This window comes from Bidens hawaiensis, unplaced genomic scaffold (assembly GCF_021521415.1).
Source record: "Bidens hawaiensis isolate Kalapana, Puna unplaced genomic scaffold, B.hawaiensis_p1.1 tig00030831_1, whole genome shotgun sequence".
Taxonomy (NCBI): Eukaryota; Viridiplantae; Streptophyta; class Magnoliopsida; order Asterales; family Asteraceae; genus Bidens; species Bidens hawaiensis.
Window position 1 is genome coordinate 173,090 of NW_027495164.1, and position 16,628 is coordinate 189,717.

The following is a 16,628-nucleotide window of genomic DNA, read 5'->3' on the forward strand; positions in this document are numbered from 1 at the left end:
TCGTGTGGTGCTGAACCCCATCTCGAAACCAAGCGTGACGGTTTGCTCTATTTCCTTAATCGCTTATGGGTCCCAGATCGTGACAACCTTCGCACATTTATAATGGACGAAGCTCACAAGTCATAATATTTTATCTACCATAGTATGGGCAAAATGAATTTCGACCTTCCAACTACTTTCTGGTGGCCCGACATGAAGAAAGACATTGCCATCTATGTCGAAAAATGTCTAACATGTGCTAAGATAAAAGTCGAGCATAAAAACCCTCTTGTTTGCTCGTGCGACTTTTCATTCCAGTTTGGAAGTGGAAGAACATTACAATGGACTTCGTCACAAAGCTTCCAACCACTAAAAGGTGACATGATAACATTTGAGTAATCGTCGACCGATTCACCAAATCAGCTCATTTCATTCCCATTCGGGAAAAGCTTCCGACCAAACAACTCACTCAAATTTATGTCAATGAGATCGTTTGTCGCCATGGTATACCCTTGAGTATTATTTCTGACAGTGATGGTCGTTTTGTGTCTCATTTTTGGAAATCTCTCCAAACCGCTTTCGGAACCCGTCTAGATCTTAGCACCGTTTATCATACTCAAACGAATGGGCTGTTTGAACGAACCATTCAAACCTTTGAGGATATGCTAAGAACTTGTGTGCTTGATTTTGGTGGTATTGGGATCTCATCTTTCATTGGTTGAGTTATCGTACAATAACAGTTACCATTCACGTATCAAAACGACTCCATTTAAAGCACTCTATGGTCGCAAATGCAGCTCTCCTATTTGTTGGAACGAGGTCGAAGAAACCCAACTCATCGAACCTGAAATGGTATAAGATACCACCCTACAAAATCACACAAATTGGTAACAATCTTCTCGCCGCTAGGAGTCGCTAAAAGGCTTACGCCTATAAGCGACGAAGACCCTTGGAATTCAAAGTCGGCGATCTTGTTCTCTTCAAGGTTTCAACTTGCAAAGGAGTAGTCTGTATCGATATGAAGGGTAAATTAGCACCTCGTTTTGTTGGTCCATTCAAAATCCTCGAGCGAATCGAACATGTAGCCTACCGGCTCGAGCTCCCATAAAAGCTTCAAGGCATTCACCCCGTGTTTCATGTCTCAAACCTTCGGAAGTATCTAGCCAACAAAAACCTTCATATCCTTCTCGAAGAAGTGCGTATTGATGAAACAATGCACTTCGTTGAGAGACTCGTGGAGATAATGGATCAAAAGGATAAGGAAACCAAGCGCATCCAGATCCCTTTGGTTAAAGTTAGTTGAGAATCCAAGCGCAATGCAGAGTTTACTTGGAAACGTGATGACCAAATGAAGTCTAAGTACCCACGTCTTTTTGCTACGGATGTTAACTCTTAATTTCGGGACGAAATTTCCTAAAAATTGGGAATGCGTAACATTCATCAAAATTTGCATTTTTATTTGAATCCGTTTACCCGATTCGTTTTGTATTTCCGATTTTCATTCATTAATAAAGTAAAGTATTTTCGAGTATTTATTGAGTATTTGTGCTTGTTATGCTGTTGGGGTGTTGTGTAATTTTTTAATAGTTAAATTTCATGTATTTCAAACCATTGTCGCATCAAAAACAAAGTGCAAGGACCTATTGTGCAATATCTCAACAGTCTGAGATTCTGGTTGCGTCACGTAGCGTGATGGAGCTCGACGAAGCTAGAACCTCGCCTAGACCCATCTTGGTCGCGCTACGCGACGGAGTTCTCTATGGCCCGTCGCGATACGCGACCAAGCCATCTTTTACGGGTTTTTGGTTCAAAACTCAGTTTTAATGTCTTTCAACACCAATTCAAACACATTTAAACGACCTTTAACTCATATTATTCTTGTAAAACATGTTTTAACTCGAAATGATCTTTTTCAACTCAAATGATTAAGTCTAAAGGGGTAGCAAATGGGTTGGGTTGAGTCGAAACGGGTCAACTAAAAAAAGGGTTGTTTTGGTTCGGGTCGGAACGGGTTAGGGTCAAAAGGTTCGGGTCAGAACGGGTCCGGGTCAGAATGGGTCAAGGTTGGAACGGGTCTAAATGGGTTTCGGATCGGGTTTTTTTTTTTTTTTTTTTTGTAGAACAAGGGCAAAGGCGGAAACGTCTTAGTTTTTTTACATTTTTCGTTTTTGATTTATATTTTGAGTTATGATTTTTTTTATTAGTTTTTTTGAATTTTTTTTGTGGGTGGGAGGGGGGTTATTGTTAATATAAACTTTTTATTGTTAATAAAAACCCCTCAAAAAAATTTATTGTTATTAATAAAAAATTAATAACTCAAAATATAAATCAAAAACGAAAAATGTAAAAAAAACTAAAACGTTTCCGCCTTTGCCCCCGTTCTACAAAAAAAAAAACCGAGAAATGAACTGAAATCGAAAGACGACGAAAATGAAACATAAACCAAAACTAAACCGAAGTGATCGAAACCGAAAAAATCAATCAAAACGAAACTTAAAAACTAAAACCGAATAGAAATGAAATTGAAAAATCCGACCACAACGAAACAAAAGGCCGAAAACGAATCCGAAACCAACCAAAAACAAACAAAAGAAACCGAAACCCAACCTGTCCAGCGCTCTGAAACCGACCAAAAAGAAACAAAGGAAACCGAAACCCAACCCATCCAGTGCGAAAACTCGTGTCGGCTCGAAACTTAAACCGAACTCGTTTCAATCCAAAACCCGTTTCAACCCGAGCTTGCCACTTTTCCTTAAGACACTAACCCACATCGACCCATTGCTTTATATTTGTCGACCCATTTTGACCCGAAAATAAGAAGGTGAAATTTTAAGTGACCCATTTGGACCCATCTTATTAAAATCTATAACCCAAATTGACCCATTTGAAATGGTTTGGGTCAAAATTGTCACCCGTAAGTCTAATGTCAATTCAATGCTTTTATGAACACTTAGACACTCTTGGCCAACTCAAATTAGCTTTGCAACTTCCTTGACCTTGTTTCACTATAAATACACCTTCATTTTCCTGTATACCACTTTGCCACACCTCATTCCACGAAAATTATTGTATTCTCCAAGCAAATTTTATATTATTATCAAATTTGACTTTTAAAAGTTAAACCGTGAAATTCAAGACTTTTCTTCTTATTCTTCCTTCGGATATGATATGCTCTTATTCTTCCTCCGGATATGATATGCTTTATATTTCCAACGTGTTCGGATTATTTAGAATAAAATACTTTGTTGAAAACAATTTGACATAAGTATTTGTCCATAAAAAATGAACCTGACTCGTATGCACTTATTCGGTTCGGTTTAGTTAATTTTCACATAAAAAACCATTTAGGAGATAAAAATGTTTTCCACACAATATCTATTAATCTACCCCAAATTAGATCAAGAAATATGTTTTCGTCTACGCCCTGCTTGCGGTGCACGCATATAATGTATATATGTGTGAACCCTCGGGTGGGCAAAAGTAAAATTGCACTAATTTTGACGTTATTTTACTAATCTCGTGAAAATAACGTTAAAAGTGGCGGAAGGTTAATCAGGCATCATGTGGTGGCGTTGATAGCCGAAAGACAAGGGCACATGCACCGATCAGCCGGTGTCCCGATGATTGAGTGCTATGTGCCTTATGTCCAAGGCTTGATGCAAAACTACTATCGAGCCGGGGGTCTCACCGGAAGCAGCCTCATCCCTATGGGATAGAGGTAAGGCTGTCTACATCTTACCCTCCTCAGACCATACCATAGCATTGCTATTGGTGGGATATATTGAGTATGATGATGATGATGAAGAAATATGTTTTCGTCTCAAAATACTTTAATCCAAAACAACTATACAATTACTCGACCAAAAGTCCAAAACCACTACCAATCTAGACATATACCCCAACATTATTATTCTTTCATGTGATTCTTCAACTCACTAACTGTATATCGCAGAAGCCGAAGGCCGCGGATAGGCGGTCGAACGACCATCGCCGGTGGCAGCACTCTTTTGGGAAACCGCCCGCCTCGTTTGTGCCACGTTGTTTGAATGTCTTCGCATTCGGGCAACCCCCTTAGGATCCTGAAGTAATTCAAGTTCCTTGACCACATCCGCCATGCTCGGCCTGAACCGTGGATCCATTAAAACACACCGTAGGGCTAGGTTAGCTGCAGCATGCGCCCCATCTAAAGTGTACTGGCCCTCAAGACGATTGTCAAGAACCCGAAAAAGCTTCCGTTTGTGGGGAAGATACGGTTTGGCCCATTCGACTAAACTTTGTTCACCCTTGGGTCGGTTTTTGTCTACCGCTCTCCGGCCCGTCAACATTTCAAGAAGGACCACACCAAAGCTATACACGTCACACTTTACTGTCAGTTGACCTACATTGACCAAACATAGCACGTAAAATAAAGTAACCTATGGTGAACAAAAATAATGAACCATGTTAGCATACCAGTGGCTAAGTATTCAGGGGCAGCATAGCCATAGGTCCCCATGACCCGAGTTGACACATGGCTTTTATCGCCTGTAGGTCCATCTTTGGCCAACCCGAAGTCAGATAATTTTGCATTATAATCCTGTATGATAAAAACAATCGATCGTTCTTGAGATAAAGAAATGTGAACAGAGCGTTTAATCATCAAGTCTCGAAGGAGTATTATATACCGAATCAAGTAAAACATTAGACGTCTTGAAATCTCGATAGATCACTTTGGTTTCGGCACTATGAAGAAAGGCAAGTCCTTTGGCAGCTCCAAGAGCAACCTTTAACCGAAGAGTCCAAGAGAGAGGCTGAAAATAAGATCCTCCTATTGACAAAAACTTGTCAATCAGACCAAATTTTTTCTTTCATATAGCAAAGTACACGGCCCAGTTAGGCTAATTTTGACACGATTTCTGGGATGAACCGGTAATTACAGTTTTTGAGAAAACAAACCAAACAAACCAAGTTGATGGTCGGATGAGTCCAAAATGGTTCAGTTTGGACGGTTTCTGCGGATTTTTTACACGACTAGAAAGTTCAGTTCAGTAGAATGATAGGTTTAAAAGACAGATTGTCTTACCTATATGTATTACTAAATTGTTTATGAAAACAATGAGAGAAAAATTTAAGATCGTCAATCGGTTAGATTAAACGAATATATTAAAAAATGGTTTTTGTTAATATTTCGATCGGTTCAGTTTACACGTTAAATGGATTATGAAACCTAGTTTCTTAAACGAGTATTGAACTGCATTACTACTAAAGCAGCCGGACTTGGTTAGAAGATATGAACTCACTCCTAAACAGGTGATTCTCCAAGCTCCCACGAGGCATGAACTCGTAAACCAAAAGCCGGTGCTCGTCTTCCAAACAATATCCAATCAACTTCACAAGATTCGAGTGGGAAAACTGACCCAAATAGTTCACTTCCGCCTATAACAACACAATAATACTCATTATAAATCTAAAAACCAACACAAATGCAATAATAGATAACGAAACCCTCACCAGCCATTCCCTATGACCTTGAAACCCATCTGGATTAAGTCTTTTAACCGCAACAACGACCCCGGCCCCCGGTTTTGAAGCCGCGAACGATTGTTCATCGATCCACCCTTTAAAAACGGACCCGAACCCGCCTTCACCCAACACGCTATCGGGCCTGAAATTTCTAGTGGCCGTTCGAAGATCTGAATAACTGAAACTCTTCAGACCCGAAGATTGCAAAATTTCGCCTTCGCTTCGGGGAGTTGGTGGGACCCACGAGCCCTTGCTGCCACTTGAATTGCCATTATCCGTTCCATTTGAACTTACATTTCTTGAACTCGAACTCACCCCTAAATAATAAAACAAAAATATATCTTAAACATGATACGAAAAATTTACACAATAACATTTATGAAATATAACCGATATAACTAAACCGTAACAAATAAACAAAAATTTCAGTTTCAGTTGGGTTTAAAACCGAACCGCACTGCAACTGAGTTAATCGTTCAGTGGGTTAAAAACCTAACCATAATCGAATTAACCAAAAATTTCAGTTTCAGCTGAGCTAAAAATCAAACCGAACCGTAACCATTACCAAATTAACGATTTTTACTTGGGCCTAATACCGTAACTGAATTAACTGAAAATTTTCAGTTTTGGATCATTGGATGGGGTTTAAAACTGAACCGAATTAAACGAAAATTCCAGTATCAGTTGGGGGCTTAAAACCGAACTGTAACCGAATTAACCAAAAATTTCAGTTTCAGTTGGACTTAAAATCATACCTAACTGTAACCATAACCAAATTAACCAAAATTCTCATTTTCAGTTGGACTTAAAACCGACCCAACCCGTAACCGAAATAACCGAAAATTTCAGTTTGGTTGGGCCGTACAACCAAACCGAACCGAAATAATTGAAAAATTCAGTTTGTTCAGGCCTTAAATCAGTGTTTATTGACCAATTCTTTCATGGGTATATCAAATAATATAAATAAGATTCGCAAAACAGTAGAAAAGTAAAGACATAATAATCTAAAGTTATTGTACCTGTGTGAGAGGGGCTTTCGGCTTTGATTCTAGCACTTAAACAGACACCCATTGAACTGAAATGATTCGAAGAATGTCACAAAAGTAGTTGTTTAATCATATTCCAAAAGCAGATCTGGGCCCGAAAAACGAGGACAACTTTGTTCCTACATTCCATGAAAGAAAAGTCGGCACTGAAATCAAGATTCCAAAGTAACAATTTGAGGAAAACAATGTTTTTTGGTTGTTGCAAACGAGATGAAATTGCGGAAACCCACAACGAGGTTCAATGGTAAAAGAGGATGATTAATCTGTACCTCGGAGACAGAATAGAATAGAAGGATGTGGTGGTGATATATGGGTGGAGGTTAAGAATTAAGAGTTATGATGAAGCTAGGTTATATTAATGGTGGGTTTGCAGTGTATAGATATATAGACGGTGATGGTGATGGTGATGGTGATGGTGATGGTGATGGTGATGGTGATGGTACAGCTGGTGGCTAACTCATTCACATTGAAACAATTTGGAAAATGGTGTACTCTATGGGTCAAGTTCAACCGTAAGGTATTGTAGGACAAGTCGTATACAAGTAATTTGATATATTTTTAAAACACACGTACGTATATAAGTTTTAAAATGTATGTACGCTAATTGATAACTTTGTTTGCATATGAATATGAATTGCAATTAAAAATCATGTTGCTGTCTCAAAAAATAACTTGTCGTTTGAACATATATATGTGTTGACTTGACGATTTCTATATTTTCGTCTGTGTCGTGCACGGATCAATAACCTAGTTACATATGTGTTTACTAAAGTGTTTACTAAAGTGAGTTTGTACAATTGTTACATATGTATAATCAAATATCTTAACTCACTAGATAACTTTTGAACATTAGAGCATGAAACGAAATTGTGCGTAGTCTAATAGTAAAGTATCATATACTATTTTTGTTCGAGCTTGCTTGCTTATTATTCACCTACCATTTTTGTTTTTAAGGAACAATATTAAATGAATTCATAAAAGATTTATTGTAATCATAATCATAACTTATAAAGAAGAGATTTATCATGAAAAGTAGATCACAAAACCAAAAAAATATATTATTATCGTGTTGGTGTATAATGTAATTATTATGACTTAATAATTAAAGTAATTATATTAATACTAGTGTAGAGTGTAATTATTATTACTTGATAACTTTTGAACTAAAGTAATTATTATTATACTATTTTATTTTTTATAGTAAAATTTATTTAGTTCAGATCTGTAATTGCATTTGTTATTTATATGTTTAATAAGTTACTTTAATTTGTTACAAGTCTCAGCCTCACGTGTGTATATCTAAAAGTTAAAATATTTTAAGCTCAACTATAACCTAGAGAATGAGAATTGGGCTCTGTGGTATTTTTATGTTTAAAGCTGAAAGAGTTTCTTTTAAATAAACACTCAGGCCAAACTATACTAGGCTGAGCTGGTTTAGTCCAAACTACAACAGCGTTCAAGCACAACATTCAATTCGGTTTGTTTATTCAAGTCGAGCCGAACTAGCTAGTTTATAAACAAATTGAATTCAAGTTTACCTTGGTTTGGCTTAATTCAACTCATGAACAAGCACGTGGAGGTGTGATGATGTTATCATCTAGAGTTTAACAAAGAAGTGTATAAATTAAAGTTTACAATTGAGAGCTTGAAGTAGGTTGTCCGACCCTAAAAGAAACTTAGTTTATATTGTTAACATTTGCATTTTTTTTCCCATTAATCAGATAGCATATCTTATATGAAATGTTAATGGTAGCAATAGAGGTGAATTCATGATCTCAAGTGATTACAGTTAGTTAAAAACTTAAAATCATACACAACCATTTGCTCTCTAAAAAGTAACTAAAATTTAAATTCAAAAAACATACACAAATTTCTTTTAAAATTTAATCACCACATCGGATGTGTTAGTATTCCCTATTTTGTTATGGCTTTGGCCACCTCCTTAGCTGGCGTAATCAATGGCTATTAAATTATTATTATGGGTGGAATAACAATGCTTAAATTTTACTTAATCTCTTATTCTGTTCATGATCAAGATTAAAATGGATTATAATGCTACTGGTTCATTATTGATGATATTATTATATGTAATTAAAACAATCCAAAAAAAATGTGTGACTTAGAATGTGGAAGTGGGTTTGTCCTGAATTAGAGAAATGGAAAAAAAAATGACTTGTCTCACATTGCTAAAAAGACCAACAAACTAAAATAAACAAGATTAATATGTATGAACAAGTTATATAGATGTATATATATCAAGGACACGAAGTCCTCCATGAAGCCTTGCCTTATGAGGTTCGAAACCTCACCGACCGGAATTGGAGAAGTAACTACCAAAGGTAAACAAGGGGTGTATATTATATATATGTTACACAACTATAAACAAGTATTAATAAGGCTACATAAACTAATTAAGATGAAAGACTAAAAACCTTCAAGAACACTTAAGAAGATAACCTTGAATCTTTGATTTTTGAGAGAGTTTTTTTTTTGTTTGGAGTTGTAGCAAGGGAAAATGAAGAGGAAATGTGGTGTATATATAGGGTAATGTTGGTGGTCAAATATGGGTGTGAGACACAAGAGTTTTCATGCAAAATGGATCAAGACAAAAACACAAAACAACAAAAAATAAATAAATAAATAATAAATAATAAATAAATAAAAATAAAAATAGGATGTTTTCAAGACCCAAGAAGTGTGAAACAATATTGTAACATAAATCCATCATTTTGATTATAACATAAGCTTCGGTTTACAAATCGGGTCGGTTTACATAATAAACAAATATACAAAAACGAATACAAACAAGACCCGAAATTGACGAATGTCACACATCCCCTTTCCTGCAGCCAGTAACTAAGTTAACCATTAAGAAAACTAAACAAAAAGTAGACGTAAAAACGTTGAACCACACACGCTCATTGCATTATGTTAACACACAAAAATTAGACCGAAATATAAAATATAGAAAACAAATAACTAAGTCAACTTAACAATAAAAAAATATAGAAAACAAATAACTAAGTCAACTTAACATCTACACTCCCATGTTGTGGCGGATGTGTAAAACCGTGTATTTTCATATACATATCCACTCCACTCGAAAGCATGAAGTTATCACCACCACTGCCTTCGTTCGCCATCCCTCTCCCACAGCCAGTAACTAACGTTAACCATTAAGAAAACTGAAAAAAAAACATAGATTTAAAACGTTGAACCACATGCGCTTGTTGCATCGTGTCAACACACAAAAATTAGACGGAAACATAAAAAATATAACTAAGTCAACTTAACATCTACGCGTTGCTATGGGGCCGTTAAACGGGAAAATAGACATAAAAACGTTCAACCACGCACATGCATTGCAGCGCGTTAACTCGTTAAATTCAAACGTAAACGTTAAACAAAAAAAATTGTAAAAGATGAAAAGTATCGGGCACCGTTGAAAGTGGAAAAATGTTGATGATTAAACTAAAAATATTTTATGACATATTTGGAAACTATGAAAAATATAGGGACCAAAAGTATAAAAAATAAAAGATAAAAAGAAATATTACATAGTACAAAGCATAATGTACAGATGACCAATGCATATTTCTCCCACTTTTATTATTATATATATAAATTGCTTCTTTGTCCTTTTCTTTTTTCAAAAGGCTTAAAAAAACATAGGAGAAGCAATTATTTATAATATTTGCAGTAAATTTTTTTTTTTTGAATTGGCTCTCTAAATACGTATTTTCTTATAGAAAAATATATTATATTTTCTTACCATATAAAGACATAATGTTTAAAAGTCAGCTTGTTTTATAAGGGGGACAAAAGTGAGAAATATAAAAAGAATTTGTATAAAAAAACCGGAAATCCCTCACTTGTGGTTTAGTGGTAGGAGGTTTGGGTTCTCCAGTGGAGACTCAAGTTCGAATCCCACTTGTGTCACATTTGGGTGGATATTGGCAATGATAAATTTGAGCTAGGCCTTGTGCAAAGGTTGTCAGTTCGAATCTTGAGCCCACCCAAGATTTTGTCCCACCATATGTTACGCTAGAGAGTTCTGCTCTTGTAGTGGTACAACGACTGTTAAGTGGCAGCCGGCGGTATGGTTTCCCGGGGGAACGCCCAAGCCAAATTCTGATGCCAGTGTGGGCCCGGTTAAGACAACATAGTCTGGCCAGAGTGGGGCATTGGGGTTCTCCAAATTTATAGAGTGCGATAGCCTAAATACAAGAACGTCGCCGTTCTAAAAAAATAAATAAAAAATAATAATAAAAAAAAAACCCTAAAAAAATAATGAAAAATTAAAAAAAAATCATAACTCAAAATTTAATAAAAAAGCGAAATGTAAAAACACAAAAAATTTTCCACCGTCTTTCTCGTTCAAAAAAAATGTTGAGGAAAAAGATCATTGTGTTTTTTTTGTGGTTTTTGTTTATTTCCCTAATTGATTGTGCCCTTTTTTTTTCTTAATATTGTGTTATATTACTCAACATTGTGTTATATTTTGTTTGAAATTGTGTTATATTTCGCGACATATTTTGTCTTTTTTTATTTATCATTGTGTTTATTTTCGGGATTCTGTCTTTTTCTCAACATTTGTGTCTTTTCATCGTTTTTTTTAATGGGAATGACGGGGAATATATTTTGGTTTTTAAACTTTTTTTTTATTTATATTTTGAGATATAATTTTTATTACTTTTTTTGAATTTTTTAAAGAGTTTTGTGTGGTCACAAATCTTTCTCACACTTCTTATTTTTGTCTTCATCTACATTTTAACTTTTCCATACTATTTAATTTTACTGTTTTATCTAAGAATTTTTAAAATTTTTCTTTTTGAAGAAATTTTGAACTTGTAATGTGTTTCTTTTTAACTTGAATTATATTTTCTTTTTTTTTTCTTTGGCGAAAACCGGTAAAAATGAATAAGTATGTTTTCCCCTGTTCCTTTAAGGTCGGGTGTCAACTAATATTTTTTTTATTGAGGCTGGATTGGTGTGATTCAAAGTACGTCTCTAGTAGATGATCGATTAAGGAGAAATTAATTGGATGTTAATGGGAGGATTGTAGGTTGAGATGTATAAAGAAGCTGGGGGCTTAGTTCTTGTCTACACTTTGGTTGATTTAAGAATAAAAAGTTACGAGACTATTCAACGTCGTTTGTATAGACTCGCAGAAGATTGCGGAGCAGATCAAGACGAACTTTAATATTCGTGGATTACAAAAGAAGCAAAGTTCAATTTGATAACTTGGAATGATGCAATTTTGAAGTGAAATTGTATTAGTTATAGCTTCTCATCTTAGCATCTGTTATGATGAGGGTTCCTTTTTTTTCTTTTTTACCTTTTTTATATATAAAATTTTACTTGCCGTTCAAAAGAATTAATATTTTGGTTAGGTATATACTTATATGTATCTATAATATGATTTTAGCTTGTTGGTTCCATTAATGTGAATTCGTTTTGTTTTGAACACTACAATGGAGACTCTAACTTCACCTAAAATTGGACTTGGAAAGTCCGAATACACTAGAAATCAAGTTAAAAGAAAAAAAAAGAACATTCCAGAAGTCCGAGAAGCTTATACAAAGAAAGGAAAGAAAACATTATTTTTCGAATAAATTTTAACTAGTAGTGTAAAGTTAATCTTTAGTAAAATAAAACACGTTGACTAGACTTTTTGTAGATGTTCTGCATATGGATTTGATTATGAGATCCAGAGCCACATATCATGATGATATGTGACCGTATAACAAGCCTAAGTTTTCTGATAATACACGAATCATTATATAGATAACTAACTTATATTTCAAACACGATTTTTTATATGATAGAAGTAAAAGACGTACGATACACAAGTAAAAATTGATAGGCAAATCTTGTAAGCATGAAAAGTTATTTTACATGCACAGTTTTGTAATATTATTAAATGATGAAGAAGAGGAAAAGAAAATACCTTTATAAATGTAATATAAAATGAATAATAGATGGAGAGCATGTGCGATGGTGTGTTCAGTATACAGCATAGGGTGGAAAAATAAATGTCACGAGTAAAGCTAGTAAAAGTGGTCAAGTGCCACCCAATTTGGCTGTTTCAAAAGAAAAAAAAAATTTTAAGTGCCACCCAATTTCTAGCGACTTTTGACCACAAAGGCTCAAAAATTATGTTCACAATCATTTACATAAAAACCTATTTTAATAATGCTTATAAATAAAGTATATTTTAATAATACAAATTTTTGCTTATTAGTTATGAATTTTACAACAAAGAAATAAAATGTTAAACATGTAGTTATAAAATTTGCAATATATTACCAAACCTTGTCATTGTTTTTCATTTTTCATTAAATCCAGATAAAAACTATTATAATCAAATAAACAACAGACTTTAATTAACTATAATATAGATTAAAGACAAATAATTTTAACATAAGAAGATATAGACTTTAAGGGAAACGTTCATGTACATTTTAATCTTAACACGAGAACAAGGAAATAATATCAATTATAAAAAAATGAGAATATAAGAAACAATACCAACTACAATACCAATCAATATAAACAATGATTTATAATAACAAAGAAGAAAAACCTAAAAATTACAACAAAAGAATCAAAATCAAGAACAAAATAATAACAGCAAATACCAACAAATACTTATAACAGCAAAAGAAAAAATCTAACAATAACAACAAAATAAAAATTAGCAAATACTTATAGCGTCTTATAATCGAAAATTAGCAAATACGAACAAAAAATAACAGCAAACACCTATAAAAATAAACCTAATAATAACAGCAAATTGGTTCTCACTGTTTTCATGTTAATAATAAAATGTATTTGATCCTGTTTCTAAAGTTTAATATAAAGTATTTTTTGATGTCTATAATAGCATCTATAATACACTCGAATGGCATATTAAAATAGAGTTACAATAAATTGATCTTGAGTTTATTGTGACAAACGTATCAGATTATTTGTAATTGAGGTTAGATCAATTTGATTAAGCATAGAAGTATTCTTGCTTATGGTGTGATTATTTGTAATTGAGGTTAGATCAATTTTGATTAAGCATAGAAGTATTCTTGCTTACGGTGTGATTAATAACACTTGTCAGTATACGATCAGATTCTAAACAAACATGAAATATTATTTCACTAATTCGATAGTATACATCAAGAATAAGACAACTACTTGCAAACATATATAAATTATGGGCTCGATACTCAAACTCTAAATACTATGCTCCAATAACATATACATCCGCTACAATTTGTATCATGAAATCTATATACGAGTATATGAGCTTAAACTGGCAAATTCCTCGATTTGTTAATTTGTGGATGACAGCATACGATGTACTCAAAAGCTACGAATAAACATAAACAAATAAAAAAATCTTTCAAAGTGCATATATATCAGATACATCAGATTGTTGGTTGGACAAATGACTTTCATGCAACCCACGTTACAAACGATGACATGGCGCTTTATCCTATGCAACGGTCCATGCCCCTCAATGTGATTAGGTGGGGCCCAGTCCTCTTTCTTCTAGAAGGTATTGCTGTATTACATATATTTGTTTCTATTGTGCTTTACCTTTCAAAAATAATGATTAGTACATTTTTGAATCTACGGCACATGAGATAATTAACGCTAGGTTCTAATGTCTTTGTTGAGTGACAGCAATCCAAACAGCAACACCTGATTACCTGCAAACCAAAACACTGATTAGGCTAGTTAGAAAGGGAGCGTCTCTTCTTCGATCATCGATCATCCGGCCTTACGAAATATTTCCTGACACAAGCCGTTGACATATGGGTTTGATATTAGTGCGCACTATTGATAACCATGTTCCGAAGGTCACGTCTTGCACGTAACTTTAGCCAAGTTCAGACCCTTGAGTATGTTACGCACTTTTAGAATCCGTGGTTCGTCCAATTTGGGACGTAAGCTCTTCAATTTTTACAAAATTAATATTTTAGAATTTGGTTGGCTAACTATATAAAATGTGTTTATTTGTGTTGTGTGTGTATATAAAATGCGTTTATTTGTGTTGTGTGCATGGGCTGATCTAGAGTTTAAATGGGTGGTTCCCGGATACCACCCAAGTTTCGAAATAATAGTGTATTGATATCTAGAAAATATTAGAGAAACCACCTTATAAATTGGAAAAGAACCACTTTATTAACAATATAAGTGCTTGACTAGCTGGTAAGTTGTTTGCTTTGTATAAGTGGAAAGGTCATGGGTTCAATTCTATGCGACAAGCAAATTTCTACATCTATTTTTCAAGACAACCTTGCGAATTTCTAAATCTTTTTTTAAGTCAACCTTATATCAATTTAGAGTTTTATAAAACACACACCTGCACAGTGGTTGTCTCTCTAAAGTTAAGTTTAGATTCATTTGTTAAATATTTAATTGTTTTTGATGTTGTTAATTGTTAAATTTTTGTTTTAGTTTGGTAATTTTTGTTAGTTTTAATTCTTAGTTTGTTAGTTTTTAATTTGTTAGTTTGTAATGAACTCTGCCTGAATCATCGAACTGACCCGGGATTTTTTATACCCGATTCTATGAAATTGAAGCATATAAAAGTAGTGCACCACCTGAAAAAAATTCCTGGATCCGCCACTGGTTGTGTGTATATATATATTAAAAATGATGAGTTTTAATGTATGAGTGACAATTGCCAATACTTGTAGCCTTTTGTTTCTCAATATGTGACGTCATGGAGTATCAAGATCACTTTATTTGTAACCCGACACAAAAAAAGATATCTGAAGTAATTTTTCGAGTTACGATTTGGAGTATATGGAGAGCAAGAAATGATGTGATTTTCAACAGAGTTAACATCTCGAATGCAAATAATGTAGTGGCAGAAGTAATAGTTCTAACTTTCCTATGGGTGATGTCTAGATCAAAGAAAATCGGGGTCCATTGGTAGAAATGATGCAAGTTTGATGTAATAGAATAACAATCTTATTTTTCGTTGTACTTTGTTTTTGTTTGCTGGCTTCTAGTTTTTGCTAGTTACCTTGTGAATGTAATACCGTCATTCCAAAGTTGTTGAAATCCAATAAAATTTGTGCGATTATAATCAGGTGGTTGAGTACAAGATTTAAAAGTTCTGAAATTGCGGATTTGTTCTTTGTAGAAAGCAAGTTGGGATTTTGGGTCACTAGATTGCCTAATGTGAAGTGTACAGCCCAATGGGCCAACGCGGTGTTTATTGTCTATTGAAATTTACGTATTCCTCTGATGAGTCTGATCCTCTCTTAAAACAAATAGTACAAATAATTAAACACTATATTATCAAACTAAAAGAAATTAATAAATATTATTTACTAGTGTTTTGTAGAATGCCGTGAAAAAAAGAAGTTAACGATGTGGACAAGTTTATATAATATCTTAAATCTATTATAATATTATGTTATCTAACTGGAAAAGGTGATTTGATAATATATTCTAAAAAACGTAAAAGGTTCGTGTTTACAAATATTCTTTATGATCTAATAAACTAATTAGGTTTTTGGCACCATCAGTCGCCTAGCTGAGTTGTGATGGTATCACATTTTCAAAGACCCTGCGCATTCCTAAGAGGTTCTTCTTCATGAAGCACCCGTTAAGAAGGAAAAAAAATATGAGAAGAGAGATTTTGGGTTCAATGTAGAGGTTTTCTGAGTTTGATTAAGATTTTATCAGAATATTCTTAATTGGCGATTTGTGAGTTTCTGACACATTACATACGTTCTTATACATTTACAAATCTTATACCTTGAACCTTAAACCTTTTTATAGTAGATATGATTTTAGAGTTGTTTACGTTTCAACTCAAAACTGATCAAACTAGTCATCTACTTGTTTTCACGGTTGGATTTTTCTACCTTTGTACACTAGCGGTTTAGTTTCTGGTTTCGTTTAATAAGTGTGTGGCATAAAGCCTTGTCACGCTAGTCACTTAGGTTGTGTTTGTTTTTTTACAAAAGATCTTCCTGGCCTCTTTTGTCTGCAGCGCGCAGACCACGCGCAAACATTGCCCTCTGCAGACTGTTTGTTTTTTAGAAGACGGTTCATTAAAAAACGTCTGCGCGCCCTCTTCTTGGT

The 16,628-nt window shown here is 34.2% G+C and overlaps 1 protein-coding gene across 1 annotated transcript; it reads right to left on the bottom strand.

Moving 5' to 3' along the window:
- Positions 1-3,855: 3,855 nt before the first annotated feature.
- On the bottom strand, positions 3,856-6,552 carry LOC143581215 (putative serine/threonine-protein kinase PBL10). The gene is made up of 6 exons (XM_077064038.1): positions 6,501-6,552; positions 5,470-5,798; positions 5,259-5,394; positions 4,644-4,786; positions 4,432-4,555; positions 3,856-4,357 (listed from the first exon to the last, which is right to left on the bottom strand). The coding sequence occupies exons 1-6, from the start codon at positions 6,550-6,552 to the stop codon at positions 3,915-3,917; spliced, it is 1,227 nt and encodes a 408-aa protein (XP_076920153.1). The 3' UTR covers positions 3,856-3,914.
- Positions 6,553-16,628: the final 10,076 nt, after the last annotated feature.